This window comes from Oncorhynchus nerka, linkage group LG8 (assembly GCF_034236695.1).
Source record: "Oncorhynchus nerka isolate Pitt River linkage group LG8, Oner_Uvic_2.0, whole genome shotgun sequence".
Lineage (NCBI taxonomy): Eukaryota > Metazoa > Chordata > Actinopteri > Salmoniformes > Salmonidae > Oncorhynchus > Oncorhynchus nerka.
In genome coordinates, this window is record NC_088403.1 from 59,810,695 (window position 1) to 59,837,336 (window position 26,642).

Genomic DNA, 26,642 nt, shown 5'->3' on the forward strand with positions numbered 1-26,642 from the left:
ACCTTGTTAGCTGAGTTTGGCTGTTCCTCACAGTGTTATTCCTCCTACACAGCTGTTTCAGTTCATGATTGTGTTTCAACCTACATATTGAATTGATGATCATTAGCACCTGTTTGGTATAATTGTTTAATCATACACTGGACTATATGCCTACCACATCCCTGACTTTGTGCGTGTGTACCTACAATAATTAATGCTGTTTTGAAGGCAAAGGGTGGTCACAACAAATATGGATTTGATTTAGATGTTTCTTCTGTTCACTCACTTTGTATTTTTGTTCATTGATAAAACTTGAATATTAAACATGTCTATTTTTTGAAAGCATTCTTACTTTATAGCATTTTTTCACACCTGCCTAAAACTCTTGCAAGGTACTGTATATAAATAAATAAACAAACATAGGCCCTTCAGCGGACGCTTTTATCCAAAGCGACTTACAGTCGTACATTTTAGAATTGGTGGTCCTGGGAGTTGAACCCATTATCGTGGTATTGCAAGCGCCATGCCCTACCAACTGAGCTACAGAGGTAAGTGGGTACAAGGGCAGACATGGGTCATCTCTGGCCCCACTGCCTATAGTCAAGCGGTGTTCCTGAAGGGCTTCTAATCCAAGCTAACAATCAACCCTAGCAGCAGCAGGTAAAGTTAGAGGATGAAGAGGTCCAGAAAAGACCTATATATAGAGTGAAGCTACTGCTCGTCCAGTTGTAGTCAGACATAATGTCAGGGCTCTGAGGAAGTATAGGCCTTTTTGTTAGGCTTTCTAGCATGGATTAAATTTGCTATAATTTTACATCTCGGCCACCTTGGTGTTTTTTACTTTTCATGGGGTCAGTGCGAGTACCTATGTAATTGTACAACAGGAAGTCGGTGGCACCTTAATTGGGGAGGATGGGCTCGTGGTAATGACTGGAGTGGAATGGTATCAAATATATCAAACACATGGTTTCCATGGTTTCAATGTGTTTGATGCCGTTCCATTCGCTCCGTTCCAGACATTATTATGAGCCGTCCTCCCCTCAGCAGCCTCCACTGAATTGTACAGATATTTGTTCTTCCATACAACAGCCACCATTCATAGTAGCCTGAGGACAGACCCGCATACTGCCGTTCTAAGTAAAGGCCTACCACAGGTATGTCAACACCGTGAGGGGGATGTCCTTAGACACAGAGCAGGTAACAGACCCGCATACTGCCCTTCTAAGTAAAGGCCTACCACAGGTATGTCAACACCGTGAGGGGGATGTCCTTAGACACAGAGCAGGTAACAGACCCGCATACTGCCCTTCTAAGTAAAGTAAATATTTCAGTGTTTGATCTAAGCAATCCGACGCTTGATTGACTTCATGATATTTATGGGTCTAAAACGCATGAATGCATTTAGCTCGATATAACTGTACCGCTTGACCTTTGAACCACAGCTGTGAAGATGTGATATCACTTTAGTACACTAACACTTTGTGTGAGTTTGTGTGTGAGTGTGAGACACAGGGGAACAGGATGCGAGTCCAGCAGCAAACAGAGACCAACTTCCCCCCTGACCAGTCCAAAGCATCACCGGGGGGGGCACACTGCCTGCCCTCCAGGACGTTGACAGCACCCGGTGTCACAAGAAAGCCAAGAAGCTCGACCTCGGCCACCCGGGCCACCATCTGCTCACGCAGCTACCATCTGGAAGGCGGAAATAGTACAGGTGCATAAAAGCTGGGACTGAGAGAGACTGAGAAAGAGCTTCTATCTCCAGGCCATCAGACTGTTAAACAGCCATCACTGGCCGGTCTCCACCCAGTACCCTGCCCAGAACCTTAGAGGCTGCTGCCCTATGTACATAGAGTCATTGAACTTTAAATCATGTTTACATACTGTTTCACCCACTTTATGTGTAGGGTGTTCACTCACTGCTCTAGAATGTAGTGAAATACTGGTCAATTCAAGAGGGTGATAAATAAATGAATGTCTAGACCTATTTTTGTTTAGCCTATGCCATTATGAATCACATTCAACTAATCATTAGATTGTACTCGACAATGTTATAACATGAATATGTTAACAGTGTTGATTAAATAACAACCATACATACATCCATACATACAACCATACATACAACCAACCATACATACAACCAACCATACATACAACCAACCATACATACAACCAACCATACATACAACCATACAACATACATACAACCAACCATACATACATACATACAACCATACATACAACCAACCAACCATACATACAACCAACCATACATACATACATACATACATACATACATACATACATCCATACAACCATACATACATACAACCATACATACATACAACCATACATACAACCATACATACATACATACATACAACCATACATACATACATACATACATACAACCATACAACCATACAACCATACATACATACATACATACCATACATACATACAACCATACATACAACCATACAACCATACAACCATACAACCATACATACAACCATACATACATACATACATACATACAACCATACATACATACAACCATACATACAACAACATACATACAACCATACATACATACAACCATACATACAACCATACATACATACAACCATACATACATACATACAACCATACATACATACATACAACCATACATACATACATACATACATACAACCATACATACAACCATACAACCATACATACAACCATACATACATACATACAACCATACAACCATACATACATACAACCATACATACAACCATACAACCATACATACAACCATACATACATACATACAACCATACATACAACCATACATACATACATACAACCATACATACATACAACCATACATACATACATACATACTGCTCAAAAAAAATAAAGGGAACACTAAAATAACATCCTAGATCTGAATGAATGAAATATTCCTATTAAATACTTTTTTCTTTACATAGTTGAATGTGCTGACAACAAAATCACACAAAAATTATCAATGGAAATCAAATTTATCAACCCATGGAGGTCTGGATTTGGAGTCACACTCAAAATTAAAGTGGAAAACCACACTACAGGCTGATCCAACTTTGATGTAATGTCCTTAAAACAAGTCAAAATGAGGCTCAGTAGTGTGTGTGGCCTCCACGTGCCTGTATGACCTCCCTACAACGCCTGGGCATGCTCCTGATGAGGTGGCGGATGGTCTCCTGAGGGATCTCCTCCCAGACCTGGACTAAAGCATCCGCCAACTCCTGGACAGTCTGTGGTGCAACATGGCGTTGGTGGATGGAGCGAGACATGATGTCCCAGATGTGCTCAATTGGATTCAGGTCTGGGGAACGGGCGGGCCAGTCCATAGCATCAATGCCTTCCTCTTGCAGGAACTGCTGACACACTCCAGCCACATGAGGTCTAGCATTGTCTTGCATTAGGAGGAACCCAGGGCCAACCGCACCAGCATATGGTCTCACAAGGGGTCTGAGGATCTCATCTCCGTACCTAATGGCAGTCAGGCTACCTCTGGCGAGCACATGGAGGGCTGTGCGGCCCCCCAAAGAAATGCCACCCCACACCATGACTGACCCACCGCCAAACCGGTCATGCTGAAGGATGTTGCAGGCAGCAGAACGTTCTCCACGGCATCTCCAGACTCAGTCACGTCTGTCACATGTGCTCAGTGTGAACCTGCTTTCATCTGTGAAGAGCACAGGGCGCCAGTGGCGAATTTGCCAATCTTGGTGTTCTCTGGCAAATGCCAAACGTCCTGCACGGTGTTGGGCTGTAAGCACAACCCCCACCTGTGGACGTCGGGCCCTCATACCACCCTCATGGAGTCTGTTTCTGACCGTTTGAGCAGACACATGCACATTTGTGGCCTGTTGGAGGTCATTTTGCAGGGCTCTGGCAGTGCTCCTCCTTGCACAAAGGCGGAGGTAGCAGTCCTGCTGCTGGGTTGTTGCCCTCCTACGGCCTCCTCCACGTCTCCTGATGTACTGGCCTGTCTCCTGGTAGCGTCGCCATGCTCTGGACACTACGCTGACAGACACAGCAAACCTTCTTGCCACAGCTCGCATTGATGTGCCATCCTGGATGAGCTGCACTACCTGAGCCACTTGTGTGGGTTGTAGACTCTGTCTCATGCTACCACTAGAGTGAAAGCACCGCCAGCATTCAAAAGTGACCAAAACATCAGCCAGGAAGCATAGGAACTGAGAAGTGGTCTGTGGTCACCACCTGCAGAACCACTCCTTTATTGGGGGTCTTGCTAATTGCCTATAATTTCCACCTGTTGTCTATTCCATTTGTACAACAGCATGTGAAATGTATTGTCAATCAGTGTTGCTTCCTAAGTGGACAGTTTGATTTCACAGAAGTGTGATTGACTTGGGAGTTACATTGTGTTGTTTAAGTGTTCCCTTTATTTTTTTGAGCAGTATATATATATATATATATTTTATTTTTTTCGGGTCTCTGACATTGCTCGTTCTGATATTAATTTCTATTTAATTTGTTATTGTTAGGTATTACTGCAATGTTGGACCTATAAACACAAGAATTTCTCAGCGATAACATCTGCAGATCTGTGAATGCGAGCAGGTCATGATTTGATTTTGACCCTCAGGTCACAGGGCCCCCCCATTAGGTTACATTTACCAAAGCTCTAGGAAGATTTGAGATCCTAATCAAATCTAAATCAACGCTGACCTTTTGCCCCCAGCTGTCTCAGCTGAGCCACAGTGTCAGTGTGATCCATATTACTGAGGGTAGTGGCTTGTATTAGGAATCAATGGCAACTTACAGATAACATGGATTAACAAATGAGGTAATGTTGTGAAGTAGGCCACAGTGAAGAGTGTAAAGGTTCATTTCATGGTGTGTGTGTGTGTACCTTGTGTATTTTCTGGGGTCCCTCCCATCTCTAGGGGGGTCCCTCCCATCTCTAGGGGGGACCCTACCAAACAGCTTCCAGCCTGGGTCCTTCTGCTCCACTGGCACAGTGTCCTTCACTTTCTTAGCAAACAGACTCCTGAGAGAGAGAGACAGAACATAGAAATTAGGACATAAAACCCAGAGCCAAAGCTGCACACACACACACACTCCCTCCACTACTAGGTCAACCCTGAGGCTAAGAACAACGATAATACAATGGCTGATGTGTGTGTGTGTGTGTGTGTGTGTGTGTGTGTGTGTGTGTGGTGCATGAGTGAGACAAGCACACTAGCAGAATTCATGGATTTAAACAAAGCCACACAACGAACCAGTGGAATGTTAAAAGACCCAGCTAAACCATACGAGGACTGGAGCAGGACAGGACAGGGTCAGTGAGATCAGGACAAGACAGGGTCAGTGACAGATCAGGACAGGACAGGGTCAGTGACAGATCACAACAGGACAGGGTCAGTGACAGATCAGGACAGGGTCAGTGACAGATCAGGACAAGACAGGGTCAGTGACAGATCAGGACAGGGTCAGATCAGGACAAGACAGGGTCAGTGACAGATCAGGACAGGACAGGGTCAGTGACAGATCAGGACAGGACAGGGTCAGTGACAGATCAGGACAGGACAGGGTCAGTGACAGGGTCAGCGGCAGATCGCGACAGGGTCAGTGACAGGACAGGGTCAGCGACAAATCGCGACAGGACAGGGTCAGCGACAGGGTCAGTGACAGGGTCAGCGGCAGATCGCGACAGGACAGGGTCAGCGACAGATCAGGACAGGGTCAGCGACAGATCGCGACAGGACAGGGTCAGCGACAGATCAGGACAAGACAGGGTCAGCGACAGATCAGGACAAGACAGGGTCAGCGACAGATCAGGACAAGACAGGGTCAGCGACAGATCAGGACAGGACAGGGTCAGCGACAGATCAGGACAGGACAGGGTCAGCGACAGACCAGGACAGGACAGGGTCAGCGGCAGACCAGGACAGGACAGGGTCAGCGGCAGACCAGGACAGGACAGGGTCAGCGGCAGACCACGACAGGGTCAGCGGCAGACCACGACAGGGTCAGCGGCAGACCACGACAGGGTCAGCGGCAGACCACGACAGGGTCAGCGGCAGACCACGACAGGGTCAGCGGCAGACCACGACAGGGTCAGCGGCAGACCACGACAGGACAAGGTCAGCGACAGGGTCAGCGACAGATCACGACAGGACAAGGTCAGCGACAGGGTCAGCGACAGATCAGGACAGGGTCAGCGACAGATCACGACAGGGTCAGCGACAGATCACGACAGGACAGGGTCAGCGACAGATCACGACAGGGTCAGCGACAGATCACGACAGGACAGGTTCAGTGACAGGGTCAGCGGCAGATCACGACAGGACAAGGTCAGCGACAGGATCAGCGACAGATCACGACAGGACAGGGTCAGCGACAGATCACGACAGGGTCAGCGACAGATCACGACAGGACAAGGTCAGCGACAGGGTCAGCGACAGATCACGACAGGACAAGGTCAGCAGGGTCACGACAGGGACAGCGACAGATCACGACAGGACAAGGTCAGCGACAGGGTCAGCGACAGATCACGACAGGGTCAGCGACAGATCACGACAGGATCAGCGAAAGATCACGACAGGACAGGGTCAGCGACAGATCACGACAGGACAGGGTCAGCGACAGATCACGACAGGACAGGGTCAGCGGCAGATCACGACAGGGTCAGCGGCAGATCACGACAGGACAAGGTCAGGACAGGGTCAGCGACAGATCACGACAGGACAGGGTCAGGTCAGCAGGACAGGGTCAGCGACAGATCACGACAGGACAGGGTCAGCGGCAGACCACGACAGGACAGGGTCAGCGGCAGACCACGACAGGGTCAGCGGCAGATCACGACAGGACAGGGTCAGCGGCAGATCACGACAGGACAGGGTCAGCGACAGATCACGACAGGACAGGGTCAGCGGCAGACCACGACAGGGTCAGCGACAGACCACGACAGGACAGGGTCAGCGACAGAGCACGACAGGACAGGGTCAGCGACAGAGCACGACAGGACAGTGTCAGCGACAGAGCACGACAGGACAGTGTCAGCGACAGAGCACGACAGGACAGGGTCAGCGACAGAGCACGACAGGACAGGGTCAGCGACAGAGCACGACAGGACAGGGTCAGCGACAGAGCACGACAGGACAGGGTCAGCGACAGACCACGACAGGACAGGGTCAGCGACAGAGCACGACAGGACAGGGTCAGCGACAGAGCACGACAGGACAGGGTCAGCGACAGAGCACTAGGCTACACCTCCATTTAAAATACTGTCTTGACTTAAAGTAGGTAGAGCTAGAGCACAGCGTAAGGAAGATAATAATCTGTGGGGTTGGCATTAAAGAGACAATCCACAGTTGAAATAATAAAGTAGGCATCCTCCCAGTGTTTTGGTAAAAAGCTGAGGGATAGGGCTGGAGAAATGTAACTACTCAAATTCTTAGACAGGGCTTTAGATGCTATGACTACTATCCATGATATCAACATTATCGTATTAACCATGTTGAGGCTTCTACAATGTAGTAAAACAAGATTCTATTTTGGGTTCTGAAGGGGTACAACTGAGCACCCCCCTATCCACATCGCCGGGACAGTAGTGGAGAGGGTAGTAAAGTTAAGTTCCTCGGCGTACACATCACGGACAAACTGAATTGGTCCACCCATACAGACAGCATGGTGAAGAAAGCGCAGCAGCCTCAGGAGGCTGAAGAAATTCGGCTTGTCACCAAAATACTCAAACTTCTACAGATACACGATCGAGAGCATCCTGTCGGGCTGTATCACCGCCTGGTACGGCAACTGCTCCGCCCACAACCGTAAGGCTCTCCAGAGGGTAGTGAGGTCTGCACAACGCATCACCGGGGGCAAATTACCTGCCCTCCATGACACCTACACCATCCGATGTCACAGGAAGGCCATAAAGATCATCAAGGACAACAACCACACGAGCCACTGCCTGTTCACCCCGCTATCATCCAGAAGGCGAGGTCAGTACAGGTGCATCAAAGCTGGGACCGAGAGACTGAAAAACAGCTCCTATCTCAAGGCCATCAGACTGTTAAACAGCCACCACTAACATTGAGTGGCTGCTGCCAACATACTGACTCAAATCCAGCCACTTTAATAATAGAAATTGAATCACTAGCCACTTTAAACAATGCCACTTAATATAATGTTTACATACCCTACATTACTCATCTCATATGTATATACTGTACTATTTAGGGGAGGTAGGGTAGCCTAGTGGTGTTGGACTAGTAACCGAAAGATTGCAAGTTCAAATCCCAGAGCTGACAATATGTCGTTCTGCCCCTGAACAGGCAGTTAACCCACTGTTCCTAGGCAGTCACTGAAAATAAGAATTTGTTCTTAACTGACTTGCCTAGTTAAATAAAAAGGTAAATTATAATCTACTGCATCTTGCCATCTTTATGTAATACATGTATCACTAGCCACTTTAAACAATGCCACTTTTATGTTTACATACCCTACATTACTCATCTCATATGTATATACTGTACTCGATACCATCTACTGCATCTTGCCTATGCCGTTCTGTACCATCACTCATTCATATATCTTTATGTACATATTCTTTATCCCTTTACACGTGTGTGTATAAGGTAGTAGTTTTGGAATTGTTAGTTAGATTACTAGTTGGTTATTACTGCATTGTCAGAACTAGAAGCACAAGCATTTCGCTACACTCACATTAACATCTGCTAACCATGTGTATGTGACAAATAAATTTAATTTGTTGATCTAAGATGAAAAAGGTATAATCTTCAAGAATCAATGGGTACATATCATTCATTTATAAGTCTGGCTAATCATTTACTAGAAATTAAGTCTGGCAATTCAAATCAAAATCAAATCAAATTTATTTATATAGCCCTTCGTACATCAGCTGATATCTCAAAGTGCTGTACAGAAACCCAGCCTAAAACCCCAAACAGCAAGCAATGCAGGTGTAGAAGCACGGTTAAGGTCTTATTCAATAAAAGGAAATGTTCTCACGTGTCCCATTGGATAAAACAGTTTGTACCAAGTACTGGATAAGACCTTCTAATAGTCTAAGAGAAGGACAGTCAGAACAGTAGGTTTAGCTGGGCTAGATGACGTTTAGAACCAAAACGCAAATCTCTATAATAACGCTTCACTTTCAAGTGGTCTTCATATATCCTTTTACAATAGCTTTTTAGCTTTTTCATGTCACCATCAACATAGCGCTTCAGGATACACAAAGAGACCATGGCTGGCTTCAATAAAAATAAAATAAAAAGTGGAACTGAGAGTGAAAAGAGCCAATTTCCTTGTCGTTAATAGAGGTTAGATAACAGCCTATAAAATGGCATGATGCCATCCAGTTCATTTCCTGTTTTCCGGTGGAGTGAGCTTCTCTTTTCCGCTAGCCAACGTGCTATCAGACCGGTAAGGTTACTACCAATGGTTAGAAAGCAGAACCTCTAATCAGAGTGAAAAGCAATTCCGGATAAAACACTGGATAAAAAAATAAGTAATTTGTTAAGTTGGTGACACAAGTCCTTTTAAGTGAAATGGATGCCTAAGTTACTAGGAGCACAAATTACCAACCCAGAAAGTATACTATGAATAAGGAATATTAGGGCAGCAGGTAGCCTAGTGGTTAGATCGTTGGGCCAGTAACCGAAAGGTTGCTAAATCAAATCCCTGAGCTGACAAGGTAAAAATATGTCGTTCTGTTCATGAACAAGGCAGTTAACCCACTGTTCCTAGGCAGTCATTGTAAATAAGAATTTGTTCTTAAATGACTTGCCTAGTTAAATAAAATGTTTAATGAATCATTTTTAAAAAACTAGGCAAGTTAAGCAAGTCAGTTAAGAACAAATTCTTATTTTCAATGACGGCCTAGGAACAGTGGGTTAACTGCCTTGTTCAGGGGCAGAACGACAGATTTGTACCTTGTCAGCTCGGGGATTTGAACTTGCAACCTATCGGTTACCAGTCCAATGCTCGAACCACTAGGCTACCCTACCCTGAATCCACTTCCCATACAGCACCTTAACTCTGGAAAGGGAACGTTAGGCCACACTCAAATTCACTGTAACAAAGCATATTACTTTGTGGCACGTCATTGATCACATATCCAAACATCAATACCTGCTCCCTGACACTCACACAGAGAGAGAAACACAGACAGCTGGCAAACTGTGTCGATGATTGAATCAAAACCGCAGAGTGAGTTACACCTTAACCCGTTGATCAGTTTATCAACCGAGAGACTCTGGAGGATACCGGTGAGAGAATGACGTCCGTTTGATATGACCGGTTTGACCCTGACCCCCCGAAGGATACCGGTGAGAGAATGACGTCTGTTTGATATGACCGGTTTGACCCCTGACCCCCCCCCCCAAGGATACCGGTGAGAGAATGACGTCTGTTTGATATGACCGGTTTGACCCCTGACCCACCCTAATGGAACCAGTCTCAAATGGCTTCGAAACGTAGAGATTCAGGACAGGGGCTTGCTTCTTCCCGTTGTGAAATGTCTCCCTAGTTTTCCAACCTATCGAAGTGTCTAGATGTGTACCCTTCAACCTGCCTAATGGTTGCCAAGATCAACAAGACCGCGGCCAGGAACTAGCCAATGAGTAGTTGGTCTTGCTTCAAACAATCTCAGTCTACTTCAAAGCACACAGGTAAAAAAAATAACTGCACTAGACAAACAGAACTTATAGCCAGTTTAAAGTAACCTACAATTACATTCAGATGTCCTTCAGCGTTACATAAAAGAAGAGGGACCTGCTGCTTCTGAAAAAGGCAGGAGAGAAAAAGCAATGAAGTGGATGAGAGGCAAAGACGTGGATTATCATTGGCACAGGCCATTCTGGCTTTCACAACTAACTCAAAACTGTAGTCTATATGTGAAACGGTCTCTAAAAGCTAGCTTGGTTAGCTTAACTAGACCTACCAGTGGTCACCATTGTTTTGACTTCTCAGTCTGGTTAGTTAACCAGGTTATATAGGAAAGAAAAATGGAAAGAAACCTCTCTGAATCAGGGAGGTGGGGAGGGCTGCCTCCATGTCGTCGGCGCTCAGGGGGTTAACTGCCTTGCTCAGGGGCAGAACGGCATATGTTTATCACCTTTCCAGGTTGGGGATTCGAACCAGCAACCTTTTGGTTACTGGCCAACGCCCTTAACCCCAAGACTTCCTGCTGCCAGGCATGGTTTGAACCTGAGCATTCTGCACCTTTGTGAAATAGGTAACTCCAGTTGCCCAAGTAAAGGTTCATGACCATTATCGGTGATCTGCCTGACCTGTCGATTATTCTGCGCCCAGGGAGCAACATCCAATCAAATTGCAACAAACATGCAACAATTTCAAAGAGTTAAAGTTCATATAAGGAAATCAGTCAATAGAAATGAATTAGGCCCTAATCTATGGACTTCACATGACTGGACAGGAGCCGTGGGTGGGCCTAGGAGGGCATAGGCCAACCCACCAGCTAATCAGAATGAGTTGTTCCCAGGGCCTCCGGGTGGCGCAGTGGTCTAGGGCACTGCATCGCAGTGCTAGCTGTGCCACCAGAGACTCTGGGTTCGCGACCGGGAGGTCCGTGGGGCGACGCACAATTGGCCTAGCGTCGGGACGGGCGCAGTGCACAATATTTTTTTAAAGTTCCCCACAAAACGGATGTGAAGGTCCTGGGCTGGCATGGTCTACGGTTGTGAGGCCGGTTGGATGTAATGCCAAAATCTCTAAAATGACGTTGGAGGTGATTTATGGTAGAGAAATTAAGATAAAACTCTCTGGCAACAGCTCTGATGGACATTCAAAGTCAGCATGCCAATTGCACGCTCCCTCAAAACTTGAGACATCTGTGGTATTGTGCGACAAAATTGCACATTTTAGAGTGAACTTTTATTGTCCCCCAGCACAAGGTGCACCTGTGTAATGATCATGCAGTTGAAATTTAATCAGCTTCTTGATATGCCACACCGTTCAGATGGATGGATTATCTTGGCAAAGGAGAAATGCTCACTAACAGGGATGTAAACAAAATGTGCCAAATATTTGAGAGAAATATGCTTTTTGGAAACTTTCTGGTTATCTTACATTTCAGGTCATGAAACCAACACCTTAGATATTGTGTAAATATTTTTCCAGTGTAGATAAAAGACAGGTGAGGTGCCTATGTGTCGCCAGTATGCACAAAATGTTCCTTCAAACTGATCATGCCTTATCAAGAAACATGTTTTGTGACGCACGAACGCACCTTCACCATGAGGGCACGTGTCACCTTCATGCCAAATACTTCAAACATGTTTTCCCATTCTGCCTCAGTGACAGCAACTGAAGCAATGCAAGCAAGCAATAGAAGAAATTTGACAAGGCGGTCGATGTGATGACAAAATGTGTCCATAAAAACATTTTTACATTTAAAATTAAAAATAATAAATCACAAGAATCAAGAAAGCCTAATGGATGTGTATATTGGATCTGTCTAACTTTTCTTTTCGTTTCTCATCTTGAGGAATATCATTACACAACCCTCTTCTTTTCCTTGCTGGACCTCATCCTTGGTTAAATGTCAGAAAGAGGTGTTGCCGAACAGCAACGTGCACTAGGGGCCGTGTGGACAGAACAGGAACGTGCACTAGGGGCCGTATGGACAGAACAGGAACGTGCACTAGGGGCCATGTGGACAGAACAGGAACGTGCACTAGGGGCCGTGTGGACAGAACAGGAACGTGCACTAGGGGCCGTGTGGACAGAACAGGAACGTGCACACAGTGTGACCGTGCATGTCAGAGCAACAACCAAACCATGAGGTCAAAGGAATTGTCTGTAGAGCTCGGGAACAGGATTGGGTCAAGGCATAGATCTGGCTAAGGGTAGCAAAAAATGTCTGCAGCATTGAAGGTCCCCAAGAACACAGTGGCCTCCATCATTCTTAAAAATGGAACCACCCGGCCAAACTGAGCAATCGCGGGAGAAGGGCATTGATCAGGGATGTAACCAAGAACCCAATGGTCACTCTGACAGAGCTACAGAGTTCCTCTGTGGAGATGGGAGAACCTTCCAGAAGGACAACCATCTCTGCAGCACTCCAACAATCAGACCTTTAATGTCAAGTGGCCAGACGGGAGGAAGCCACATGACAGCCTGCTTGGAGTTTGCCAAAAGGCCCCCAAAGACTCTCAGGCCATGAGGAACAAGATTCTCTGGTCTGATGAGACCAAGATTGAACTATTTGGCCTGAATGCCAAGCATCACGTCTGGAGGAAACGTGGCACCATCCTGATGGTGAAGCATGGCGGTGGCAGCATCATGCTGTGGGGATGTTTTTCAGCAGCAGGGACTGGGAATCTAGTTAGTATTGAGGCAAAGATGAACTGAGCAAAGTACAGAAAGATCCTTGATGAAAACCTGCATCAGAGAGCACAGGACCTCTGACTGGGGGCGAAGGTTCACCTTCCAACAGGACAACAACCCTATGCACACAGCCAAGACAACGCAGGAGTGTCTTCTGGACAAGTCTCGGAATGTCCTTGAATGGCCCAGCCAGAGCCTGGACTTGAACATCTCTGGAGAGACCTGAGCAGAGAAGAATGGGAGAAACTCCCTAAATACAGGTGTGCCAAGCTTGTAGCGTCGTACCCGAGAAGAATCGAGGCTGTAATCGCTGCCAAAGGTTCTTCAACAAAGTACTGAGTAAAGGGTCTGAATACTTATGTAAATGTAATATCAGTTTTTTTGTTTTGTTTTTTAGCAAAAATGTAAAACATTTTTTGCTCTGTCACTCATTTTAGATGAGTATAGCTCTAGACACCCATTTCCTCAGCTGTTAGGGAACCCGTATGGCAACGTGATGCAGGAACTCTCTCAAAAATCAACCCAAACACTGCGACCGGCACACACACACACAATCATTTGACTAAAGAAATTAAAAAATAAACATTGCCCCGGCATGCTGCATCTAAGGCTAGATTAGATTAGAATCCAGTCTGCAACACATCCGGCCGTGATTGGGAGTCCCATAGGGCAGCGCACAACTGGCCCAGCGTCGTCCGGGTTTGGCCGGGGTAGGCCGTCATTGTAAATAATAATTTGTTCTTAATTGACTTGCCTAGTTAAATAAAAGGTTAAATTAAAAAATATATATTATATTTTAAATATAATTTGTTCTCAATCACCTGCCTACCTTCCTGAAGGGAAAATAAATCAATTAGTAAAGAAGGGAGCTAAGCACTACACCAAGTCTTGAACTGCAGTAACCCCATCATACTACTGCAGTAACCCCATCATACTACTGCAGTAACCCCATCATACTACTGCAGTAACCCCATCATACTACTGCAGTAACCCCATCATACTACTGCTGTGATGAAAGAGCTTGAGAGGCTGGAGTGCAGAGCTGGGTGCTGACAGAAACATCTTCACAGAGCAACCTTGACACTGTTCTATTAGGGATTTTTTTTTTTTTTACCTTTATTTAACTAGGCGAGTGAGTTAAGAACAAATTCTTATTTTCAATGACGGCCTAGGAACAGTGGGTTAACTGCCTGTTCAGGGGCAGAACGACAGATTTGTGCCTTGTCAGCTCGGGGATTTGAACTTGCAACCTTGCGGTTACTAGTCCAATGCTCTAACCACCAGGCCACCCTGCCGCCCCAATGGGGGCGATTCTGTAGAGCAGGGAGAGGCAACATGTTCATGGAGTGCCTCGCAGGTCCTGCAGGCACCACACCTGACCAACTGGGCTAATTTCCTAAATTCAACCCTCGTGGTCGGTTCAATCCAAAACATGACGTGGCTGTGGCCCTCCAGGACCAAGGTTGCCTGCCCTTCCGGGACCAAGGTTGCCTGCCCTTCCGGGACCAAGGTTGCCTGCACCTCCGGGGCCAAGGTTGCCTGCCCTTCCGGGACCAAGGTTGCCTGCCCCTCCGGGGCCAAGGTTGCCTGCACCTCCGGGGCCAAGGTTGCCTGCACCTCCGGGGCCAAGGTTGCCTGCACCTCCGGGGCCAAGGTTGCCTGCACCTCCGGGACCAAGGTTGCCTGCACCTCCGGGACCAAGGTTTCCTGCACCTCCAGGACCAAGGTTTCCTGCACCTCCAGGACCAAGGTTTCCTGCACCTCCAGGACCAAGGTTGCCTACCCTTGTACTAGAGTATCAGAATATTACTTCTGACATTATATCGATTCTATGACTCAAAGTATCGATTCTCAAAAAAAAGTTATTTTTGCTAGGTAGTTAACGTTAGCTAGTGATAGTCGGCTGTGCCTGCGCCAAAACTTCAGTATTTCTCCTCCTATAGCTTGGCCACAATCGTCTTTCAATGGTGAGCCAACAACAGCACTTACAACATCACTGATCAAAACTAGTTTTTAATATGGCTCTCTCGTAACTGCACTAAACAACCAAACAGATGACAGTCAATAACATATCACAGAGTAGTAAGAGAATATTCAGGACTTTCTCTGCGGGCCATGTTCAACAATGACACCAGGTACACAGAATCACACTTTGCCTCAACTAAACCCCTGGTTAAGTGTTCTTTCCAAATCGAGTGGCAAACAAATGTGTAGAAAACAGAAGTCTAGGATAGACCACTTTAAAGCCAATATGTATACACTATAAACAAGCAGGGAAGGTCAGAAAAACCCTCTCATACATACAGACCTGTCAATGAAAAGAAGCAGTGAAGGGGAAGCCATCCTGTCCGTGAGTTCATCCACAACAAACACAATCCTCAATGCCAAAGCAGAACAACCTGTCCACTGTCCAGTGAGAAGCTGTTCAGATCCCCAGTAAGGGCAGGACAGTTCTCTTTCACAAACCCAGAGAGAAAGAGAACTCTTTGATATGGAGCAGTTCCTCTCATTCAGTCAAGCTTGACGTTCATAGTCGTATCCAGCAGAATAAAGAGACAGCGGGATAGAGACAGCCACATCTGAGACGTAACCCGTGTTGAGAGTGTTCCGTGTCAGAGATGCTTAACCACAGCCCACTCTGCCACCACGCTGCCTTCAGAGTAAAGGAGTTTGCCTGAGCAAAGGGGAGGGATAAGAAAGAATGTGCCAGCCTAAACAGAGAGTTTATTATTTATTTCACTTGTTTTGGCAATGTGAACATATGTTTCCCATGCCAACAAAGCCCTTTGAATTGAGAGAGAGAGCGAGAGAGCGCGCGAGAGAGAGCGAGCAAGAGAGAGAGAGAGAGAGAGGAGTAAATGATCTGAGGGAGCGGCAGAGCAAAGGAAATCTCCCCAGTAGAGAAGAGGGCTACTCAGAGAGCTGAGGAAAACAAGTCTGTGGAGAGAAGGGGAACCAGCAACAGAGTGAGAGGAAGTGAAAATAACAAACTGACTGCACTAAACAGACCTGTTGTGATCGAGAGGAGTGTGAAACCAGCCGTTTAACCACTTAAACATTGTAATACACTTCAGACTAGGTTTTTATGATAATGCAATCAATGGCCGTAGGACCATACACAGAGTCATTTTAACTAAGTCTAAAAACCCATCATTACACTACAGAGGGAGGCATACAAAACAAACTGAATGTAAATTCATCTGTTCACACTTGGCAGGCAGTGAATTGTTGGCACATGGGGAGATCTCATTTAAATTTGCTGAATGGATTAGAATGGGATAGGCTGGGATACAGCTGTGTGTGTGTGTGTGTGTGTGTGTCTCTCAATTGGCTGGGGAAACATGTGTTTACATTGCCAAAGCAAGTGAAGTAGATAATAAAAATTACTCAAAAGTTTAAGGAATTATGGCTATATACACAGTGTTGTAATGACGTGCAAATAGTTTAAGTAAAAAAAGGGAAAATAAAATAATATAGTCTAGGTCCAAAAGGCTTAACAGCTTCTATCCCCCCAAGCTATAAGACTCCTGAACAGCTATTCAAATGGCAACCCAGATTACTTGCATTCTCCCGCCCTCTTTTACACTGCTGCTACTCTCTTTGTTACCATCTACGCATAGTCACTTTAAATCTACCTACATATTACCTCGACAAACCGGTGTCCCCGCACATTAACTCTGTACCGGTACCCCCTGTATATAGCCTTGCAACTGTTATTTTACTGCTGTTCTTTAATTATTTGTTATTTTTATTACTTATTTATTTTTTACATAACACTTATTTTTCTTAAAACTGCATTGTTGGCACGTGCCAAATAAAATTGTATTTCATATTTACAATGGTGTTTGTTCTTCACTAGGTTATACATCTTGCTGCTGTGATGGCACACAATGGTATTTCACCCAATAGATACGAGTTGATCAAAATTGGATTTGTTGTCTGTGTGTAATCTGAGGGAAATATGAGTCTCTAATATGGTCATACATTTCCCAGGAGGTTAGGAAGTGCAGCTCAGTTTCCACCTCATTTTGGGGGCAGTGTGTTCAGCCTGTCTTCTCGAGAGCCAGGTCTGCCTACGGCGGCCTCTCTCAATAAATAGTCAAAGCTTTCCTTAATTTTCAGTCAGTCACAGTGGGCAGGTATTCTGCCACTGTGTAGTCTCTGTTTAGGGCCAAATAGCATTCTAGTTTGCTCTGTTTTTTTGTTGATTCTTTCCAATGTGTCAAGTAATTATCTTTTTGTTTTCTCATGATTTGGTTGGGTCTAATTGTGTTGCTGTCCTGGGGCTCTGTGGGGTCTGCTAGTGAACAGAGCCCTAGGTCCAGCTTGCTTAGGGGACTCTTCTCCAGGTTCATCTCTCTGTAGGTGATTGCTTTATGGAAGGTTTGGGAATCGCTTCCTTTTAGGTGGTAGAATTTAAAGTCTCTTTTCTGGATTTTCATAATTAGCGGGTGTCGGCCTAATTCTGTTCTGTATGCATTATTTGGTGTTCTACATGAAGGATATTTTTTGCAGAATTATGCATGCAGACCCAATTTGGAGGATCCAGTGAGTTCTGGTAGTCTTTAATAGTTGATTCTAAGATTAGTTTTTGACCCTGTATATATTTTTGCTGTTTGTTATAGAGCCAAAAAGATTGGAGAAGTGGTTTATCCATCTACATTTTGGATAGATAACTCTGTTTGTTTAGAGTTCTCCAATTTACCCAGAGTCGGTTGATTATACGGATTCTTCATTTTACATTGAGCCGATTTCTGACATGCTGTTCCTTATGTTTCCATAGTGTATTTCTCTCTCTCTCACACACCTTCTATTGAGAGAATCACAGGATGAAGTGTGAGATGTGATGAATGGGAGAGAGTGAGTAGAGGAAACTACCTTTTCCCCTCTGAGCTCCAGAAATAGATGAAGCCAAAAACCCACACACTTGGTTCATCTGAGCCTAAAGCACCTGCTGAGTGTTTGATGACTGCATTTACATTTAAGTCATTTAGCAGACGCTCTTATCCAGAGCGACTTACAAATTGGTGCATTCACCTTATGACCTCCAGTGGAACAGTAGTGCATCTAAATCTTTTCAGGGGGAGGGGGGGTGAGAGGGATTACTTTATCCTATCCTAGGTATTCCTTAAAGAGGTGGGGTTTCAGGTGTCTCCGGAAGGTGGTGATTGACTCCGCTGTCCTGGCGTCGTGAGGGAGTTTGTTCCACCATTGGGGGGCCAGAGCAGCGAACAGTTTTGACTGGGCTGAGCGGGAACTGTACTTCCTCAGTGGTAGGGAGGCGAGCAGGCCAGAGGTGGATGAACGCAGTGCCCTTGTTTGGGTGTAGGGCCTGATCAGAGCCTGGAGGTACTGAGGTGCCGTTCCCCTCACAGCTCCGTAGGCAAGCACCATGGTCTTGACTGCGATGTGGAAAGGAAGCAGTGCGGTGACTGGGGTCTAGCGGCGGGAGCTAAATGTGGGACCTGTTTAGTTTAACCGGATTGATTCATCAAATCCTACTGTGTGATCTAAAATGAGTATTTTATTTCTCGGAGAAATTCCCACACTGTAACAAGTAGGTTTGCAAAGCTACCGGTTATTTACCAAATTTACTGAAATCTTCAGTAATCTATGGCAATCCATGGTAGCTTTGGTAATTTATTCTTGGTTGATATATATAAAATTCTTTTTTTTATATCTGTGTTCATATTGTCCATGAGTTTGTAGTAGATAGAACATATGGTTCATGAGAAAATAATGAAATGAATGAAAATAAAAGCATCTAATCAACAATGACATTATTTTTCAATGACATCTGCAACTCATCCAGCTATGGACTTTTTTTTCACAACTGCCACCAGTCTGACCCCAAAACATTGCCAAAGACATATTGATTTATTATATTTTACTAAGTGTATAAAGGATATTATTTCATGCTGAAACTCTCATGAAACGCCAATGATATTCACTACATTGACGTTTATAATTTAGGATAATGTTTTACAGCTTTGCCAATCTATTTATTTATTTTTTTAAAACGTATTTAATTTGTTTTATTAATTTGACATGCGATATGGCCACACAGAGGAACAGAGTTAATTAGAACACCTGTGATAATCTGAAGTACCCCAAAAGGCCACTAGATGTCTTCTGCTAAATGACTAAAAATGTAAAAATGTACATTTTGGTAACTTTCAAGAAACATTTGATCAGAAGCTCTTATCCAGAGCGACTTACAGGTAGTTTACTGGTAACCATAGTGACAAGGTTCATCACAGTGTGCAGGCTTTTAATCCAACCCTACCAACACACCTGGTACAATGAACGGTTTGTACAGATAAACCAAAGGTCCTTCAAACATCAACAGAGGACTATGTAGATATTGGGTGTGTGTGTGTTCGCTTCTATGCTTAGAGTGCCTAGCTACGATAATTTATTTTTAAAACGTGACTGAACAATTACGGGGTGTGTTTAGGTGTAGGTAAACAGGTTCCCCATGACTCCAATGCCATCACCTGTCAAGCACAATTTCACGGGGCGTACGGGGAGAATAGGTTATTCATAGTAAAGCTGAACCAGCTCAGTTCACGTTGGAGGCTTCAAGCCTGAATGCATTCAATCAGCAAATGTTACATAGGTCATAGGTCAGGACAAGTTGACTGTACTGGACTCGGAGTGTGGAGAGGTGTGTACACGTTTTGTGAGTTTTTCACAGTAATCTTGAGCAATGTCTTCTTTTGTCACAGTGTGGTATAGTGTGGTATAGTGTGGTGTAGTGTGGTGTGGTGTAGTGTGGTATAGTATAGTGTGGTATAGTGTGGTGTGGTATAGTATAGTGTGGTATAGTGTGGTATAGTGTGGTGTAGTATAGTGTGGTATAGTGTGGTATAGTGTGGTATAGTGTGGTGTAGTGTGGTGTAGTATAGTGTGGTATAGTGTGGTGTAGTATAGTGTGGTATAGTGTGGTGTAGTGTGCACTGAATCCTATGTACACTTGCAACTAAAATCTCTCCTAAATCGAGCCTTATGTCAATGGGAGACCTGAGCTTAAAATTGAGTTATGGACACAGACCTAAATAGACTGTCAAAGATCACACAGAGTGATAACTTCCATCGTACCTGTTGAAGAAGCTAGCCAGTGGCCCCAGCCTCTTGGGCCTGCCCTCCTCTGACCCCAGCGGTCTCCGTCGTGGGCTCCACAGATCCCCTCCGATGTCACCGCCCGGCGACGACGACAGAGTGACGTCCGAGAATTGGGCGGCGTCGCCCTCGTCCGTCTCCAGGGTGACGATGGCGCTGGAGTCGGAGGTGACCATGAAGTCCGGGATGTCCTCGTTGGACGCCGACAGTGTGGCCGAGAGCTCCGTGCTCAAGCTCGACACGCTGCACACCGAAATGTCGTCACTGCGGTTAAGGTTTCCCCCTCCTATGCCGCCCATCCCCGTGGTGACAACTCCCACGCCGCCAGCTCCGGACCTTGGGGCGGGGCTGAAGAGGCGCACCGAGTCGTAGCCACTGCGGGGGAAGGTGGAGGACTTGCGGAGACCAGCGCTGTCTCCAGACTGGTCTAGAGAGAGGGTAGCAGGGCCCTGGTCGTTGTGGTTGGAACCCAGGGTAAGGCCACAGTCTCCTGGTTGGGAGTGGATGTGCTCGGGGTGGTTGATCTCCAGGGTAGGGATGCCAGAGTCCTGGGAGGCTAGGCTGTCTTGGTCCAGGTCCTGCTCATCGGATCCCTGCTGGGGGTTGCCATAGTGCAGGGAGTGCTGGATGAGGGGGGGCTTGCTGTGTTCATGGTGGTGGTTATGGTTGTCGGAGCTGACCGTGCCGTTCTCCATTAAGGTACCTCCAGCCGCACCTGAAACCAACAAGGAATTATAGACAAGAGTCACTACTAGTAGTGATAATAATATTATGTGATATGGTACAGTGATAGTTGACGGCCTGTAATAAATCTTTTTACATTTCAAAAATACCATTAATATTCACATATTCTCTTTCAGTACAACATTGTCGAATAACATTTGCCATGGATAGTCAACTCTTACTCTACGAAGTCCAGAGCATGCTGGTTCTCTGTTCTACATGATAATTAATTGCACACACCTGGTGCCCCAGGTCTAAATCAGTCCCTGATTAGAGGGGAACGATTAAATAAAATGCAGTGGAACTAGCTTTGGTTTGACAGGTCAGTAGAGCTAAAAAGTCAAGCGCAAGTCTAAGACAGGGATTAGGTTCTCCACAGACCAATCACTGACCCAGAACAGTTTATTACCCATGAAAGACACCTCCCATGCCCCTCCTTCCTCACCACCTCATCAGGACATCAGATAACAGGAACAATGGAGCAGAAACACACAGGGAGAGGATCCGGCCAGTAACCAGGCTGAAACTGGATCCACAAACGTGGCCTAAAATGTGAACGAGCCTCCTGTACCGTGTGCCTGCCTGGGTCCCTGCAATTAGGCTAAGGCCGTATGGGAGTCAACGGTCTAAGGGACCTTACTGTTGAGGTCCAGGAGAGGGAAATAAAAGGGTGAAATGAAGACCCCTGGGGAGGGAGACTGTCAGAAAACCATTGCATCATCACATTTAATGGGAGTCTTAGAAATAATCAAAAATTGCATTTGCCCCAAAAAAGTGAGTGAATTTGTTCTGACAGTGCTTTGCTTGTATTGCATTGACACACGCTTCTAGAAACCCTTTGACTGACCACAGTCAGTCAAACTACAATTACATTGGAAAGGGCATGTAAGTAAGCATTTCACTCTAAGGTCTACACCGGTTGTATTTGGCGCATGTGACAAATAAAATGATTTGATTTGAAAGAGACATGCAAAGTTCCCGTGCTGCCGAGTCAGTGTGTGGAGCTTCCCGACCGGCTGCACCACATGCTGCTTGGAGACGGACCTGATGGAAACTGTCAGTTCAGAGGAGAGCTCAAGGTCTCTGGGAAGAACTGGAAGAGATACTATGCTGCTGTGTGTGTGTGGAGAGAGCATGTGTAGATAGATACACTGCCTCTGGCACAAAGCAATAGTCACCAAGTGCTACCAGAGAAGAGGAAAAACATGGGAGAATACTGGGAAAAAAATATTCAACATGTAAAGTGTTGGTCCCATGAATCATGAGCTGAAGTAAAAGATCCCAGGAATGTTCCATACGCACAAAAAGCTTATTTCTCTCAAATTTTGAACACACCTGTTTACATCCCTGTTAGTGAGCATTTCTCCTTTGCCAAGAATATCCATCCACCGGATTATACACCTAGTGTATAATATCAAGAAGCTGATTAAACCACATGATCATTACACAGGTGCACCTTGTGCTGGGGACAATAAAAAGACACTCTAAAATGTGCAGTTTTCTCACACAACACAATGCCACAGATGTCTCAAGTTTTGAGGGAGCATGAAATTGGCATGCTGACTGCAGGAATGTCCACCAGGGTTGGTGCCAGAGAATTGTCGCAATGATCTGTACACAATTCCTGGAAGCTGAAACTGTCCCAGTTCTTCCATTGCCTGCATACTCACCAGACATGTCACTCATGTTTGGGATGCTCTGAATCAGCGTGTACGACAGCATGTTCCAGTTCCCGCCAATATCCAGTAACTTCGTACAGCCATTGAAGAGGAGTGGGACAACATTCCACAGGCCACAATCAACAGCCTGATCAACTCAATGTGAAGGAGATCTGTCGCACTGCTTGAGGCAAATGGTGGTCACACCAGATACTGACTGGTTTTCTGATCCACTCCCTACTTTTCTTAAGGTATTTGTGACCAACAAATGCATATCCGTTTTCCCAGTCATGTGAAATCCATAGATTAGGAAATAATGAAATTATTTTAATTGACTGATTTCCTTATATGAACTGTAACTCAGTAAAATTGTAGAAATTATTGCATGCGTTTATTTTAGTTCAGTAAATGTATAAAACCCAATTTAACAGTGATTTCCCACAGACTAAACCCACCTAAATCCCCAGTAACAGTCCCGGTGCAGCTGTAACCTGATCAAGAGGTTGTCATGCGAATCACTACTGAAGCATGTGCTTATTTTAATATCTAAACCTCTCAGCCACTGGAAAAAAAGAAATATTATATATATTTTTTAAATAGATAAAATCAACATCCGTTGCCATGACAACATTGATCCTCATTATTCCCGATAATGGTTTGTTTAGCCAGCCGGACGGTTCACCGAGCGGTAATTCATTTTCATATGTATGAAAATTACACCATCATCCTTATTCTCTGGTAAGAAACTGAAATGACATTGCACTTCTTTCTCATTTCATCACGGTAGTATTATTTTTATATATTTTTTTAAAGATGTGTTTGGTGAGGCCTCCAGAGTGGCGCAGTGGTCTAAGGCTGGGCCACTAGAGATTCTTGGTTCAAGTCCAGGCTTTGTCGCAACCGACAGAGACCCATGGGGCGGCGCACATTTGGCCCAGCGTCCGGGTTAGGGGAGGGTTTGGCCAGCCAGAACGTCCTCGTCCCATCGCGCACTAGCGACTCCTGTGGCGGGCCGGGCGCAGTGCACGCTGACATGGTAGTCAGGTGTACGGTGTTTCCTCCAACACACTGGTACGGCTGGCTTCAAGGTTAAGTGGGCATTGTGTCAAGAAGCAGTGCGGCTTGCTTGGGTTGTTTCGGGGGATGCATGGCTCTTGACCGTCGCCTCTCCCGAGTCCGTACGGGAGTTGCAGCAATGAGACAAGACTGTAACTACCAACTGGATACCACGAAATTGGGGAGAAAATGGGGTAAAAGTAACAAAAAATAAAAGATGTCTTCGGTCATTTCTACTACTGGTGGCCTGCATGTGAATGATTACGACAGTTCCTGAAAGCAGTATGAGTGTGTTTCCTGTGTTGGTTATAGCTTCACAGTAAGACATTGACATTGCATGCTTATGAATAGGATAATCCTTTGTCGCTCAGTTGGTAGAGCATGGCACTTGTAATGCCAGGGTAGTGGGTTCGATTCCCGGGACCACCCATACGTAAAATGGATGCACGCATGACTAAGTCACTTTAGATTTTTTTAAAAGCTTCTGCTAAATGGCATATATGTGAACACTATCAATGACCAGGCTACACAAATAACAATGCTTGAGATAGAATACAGACTAGATGCTACACTTCCTCATCACCATGCAAAATTATGCAAATCTACTAGAGAACAAAATACTGTAATTATAATACATACCCATGAAAAAGGGGCTCTCTGGTACACACAACACTGACAGTGTGACTGCACTGAAGGTGACAATCTGAAGACTAACATATCTCAGTGAAACTGAATGAGTCTAGGCCTGTTCATTTTGACAAGTGTGAATCCTCAACACACCCTGAACACACCTAGTGCAAAATTGCATTGTTCTTTCACCTCATTATCAATGGAGATGTAATGAGTAGAGACTAGAGTCTAGACAATCCTGTTCAGTAACACAGTGACTGTAGGCAGCAGGCTATGCAAAATTAGGCTGGTCCAAACACCTTGTATTCATTTGAATGCATGCATCGCTAGTGTCAAGGAGTGGCAATCATTATGAATTTCAGATCATTTGCAACTGCACTGTCATTGCCTAGTTCAGCAATTGTGTGTCATAGGCAATAATAATGCCTATTTATTAAATATGCTACTCATTTGCGTAACCCGCTACATCAGCCACCTGTTGCTCAAGCTCCACTTCTAGCCGAAATAAAATGCCAACAGACTACGTACCACTTTCGCTTCCTCTCCGGTCTTTGGTCCCCTCCGTGGAATGTGCCATGTTGATGCTACAGATGGGCTGTCGACGCGGCTGGTTGCTGTTGGCTCCTCGGGTGGTCCATGATGCGCTGCTGCAACCCACCCTCACCTCCGCTCTCAGCGTAGCTTGGCGTTCACAGAGGAAATGGTCTCCGTTAAGTGCGCTTTTAGAGGACTCAATGGTACACACACAAAACATCTCATTCGACAGCAACAGGTCAAGATTCGAGCGGTACGAGTGTGGCATTTTTGTGGCTTAAAAGTGTCACAAATGTCAACTTGGCTAACGACTCGCTAGCGCACTTGCCAAAAGTGTCTTTGATACGTCGGTTTTATATGCTTCCCTTTTCCTATATTCAAGCAAAATGGAACAGTTGATAGTTTTGCTCAATTGTTACAACAGAGCACTAAAGAACTACACAATTTGTATAAGTAAAAAAATTAAATACACTAGGCAAGTTTATCCAATCTTTGTAATAACATACCTGTCTTGGTGCTTCAGCCGCCATTTTAAAATAAACTTACCGACTAGAGTGCAATGTAATCGAGCCAAGAAAGACTACAGCATCGATGGATTCACCTGTCAGTCGTCAAGGCGTAAATAATCGTCTCCATCCAATATCCCCACCGATCCATGAAACAATACAAGAGTTTCAAAGTAGTCTAGTCCGAGGAACCTTATTGCATGATTCTTTGTTTAAATTAAACTAGGAAGCCAGGTGACAATGAAACAGGTTTGTTAAGATGTATCTGCATGAGTATTGTTTGATTACAGTTCGCTATTCTGTAATCGAAAATACCATAATAGGTTTTCCATTCACTTAATCTTTTACAAATATCCAGAACTTAAGGGTCAACATCACTTCATGACCAAATCATGCGTCTACATCAGTTTAAAAATTCAAGAACATATATATTTTCTAAATATATTTGCCCATACTGTAAGCAAGGCTGTAACATTGGGACTACTGCATCGGTCAGCCCTCTATTGTAAATGTGGAACCAGGAAGGACTTTAATTTCTGCAGAATCCTGCCTCCTTGAGAAAGGGTCTGTCTTTACACCAATATCAAATCCCTTAGAGCAGGGTTACTCAGCTCTTACCCTACGAGGCCTGCTTTTTTCCTGTTCTAGCTGATAATTGCACACAGTAAATCAGTCTCTGATTAGAGGGGAACTGGGTTTGAGGTGCAGAGTTGTTTGATGGCCTAGATAGTTATTCACAACAACTTACTTTAGTATTATGCCCATTTAAAACACTGAACTCCTGGCAGAGCCCTCTGACACAGTGAACATGGTGCAAATACAGAAATAAGAAACCAGAACAGAACCTGGGGTGATTTGGTTTATTCCTTTATTAGATGTTAAGAAACTCCACAATGAAACAAAATAATTTACTCAGGGTGTACATGAAATTAGAACAATACAACCACTTGAGACAGATGGGAGTTGAGGATGAGGGACAAAGGGATGGGAGGGTGTCATCTAGTAGGAATGAAGAGACTAGGAAAACTCTGGTTCTCAGTGCCGGATATGCTAT

General features: G+C 45.1%; 1 protein-coding gene across 1 annotated transcript in view; it reads right to left on the bottom strand.

The window, feature by feature from the left end:
* LOC115133658 (TBC1 domain family member 14) overlaps window positions 1–25,580 on the bottom strand; it is a 66,853-nt gene extending 41,273 nt beyond the window's left edge. Inside the window, 4 exon segments of the mRNA XM_065021952.1 lie at window positions 4,895–4,924; window positions 4,927–5,032; window positions 20,461–21,196; window positions 25,077–25,580. Of these exon segments, the coding sequence (XP_064878024.1) occupies window positions 4,895–4,924; window positions 4,927–5,032; window positions 20,461–21,196; window positions 25,077–25,350 (1,146 nt within the window). The 5' untranslated portion in view covers window positions 25,351–25,580.
* Between the last annotated feature and the right edge of the window lie 1,062 nt (window positions 25,581–26,642).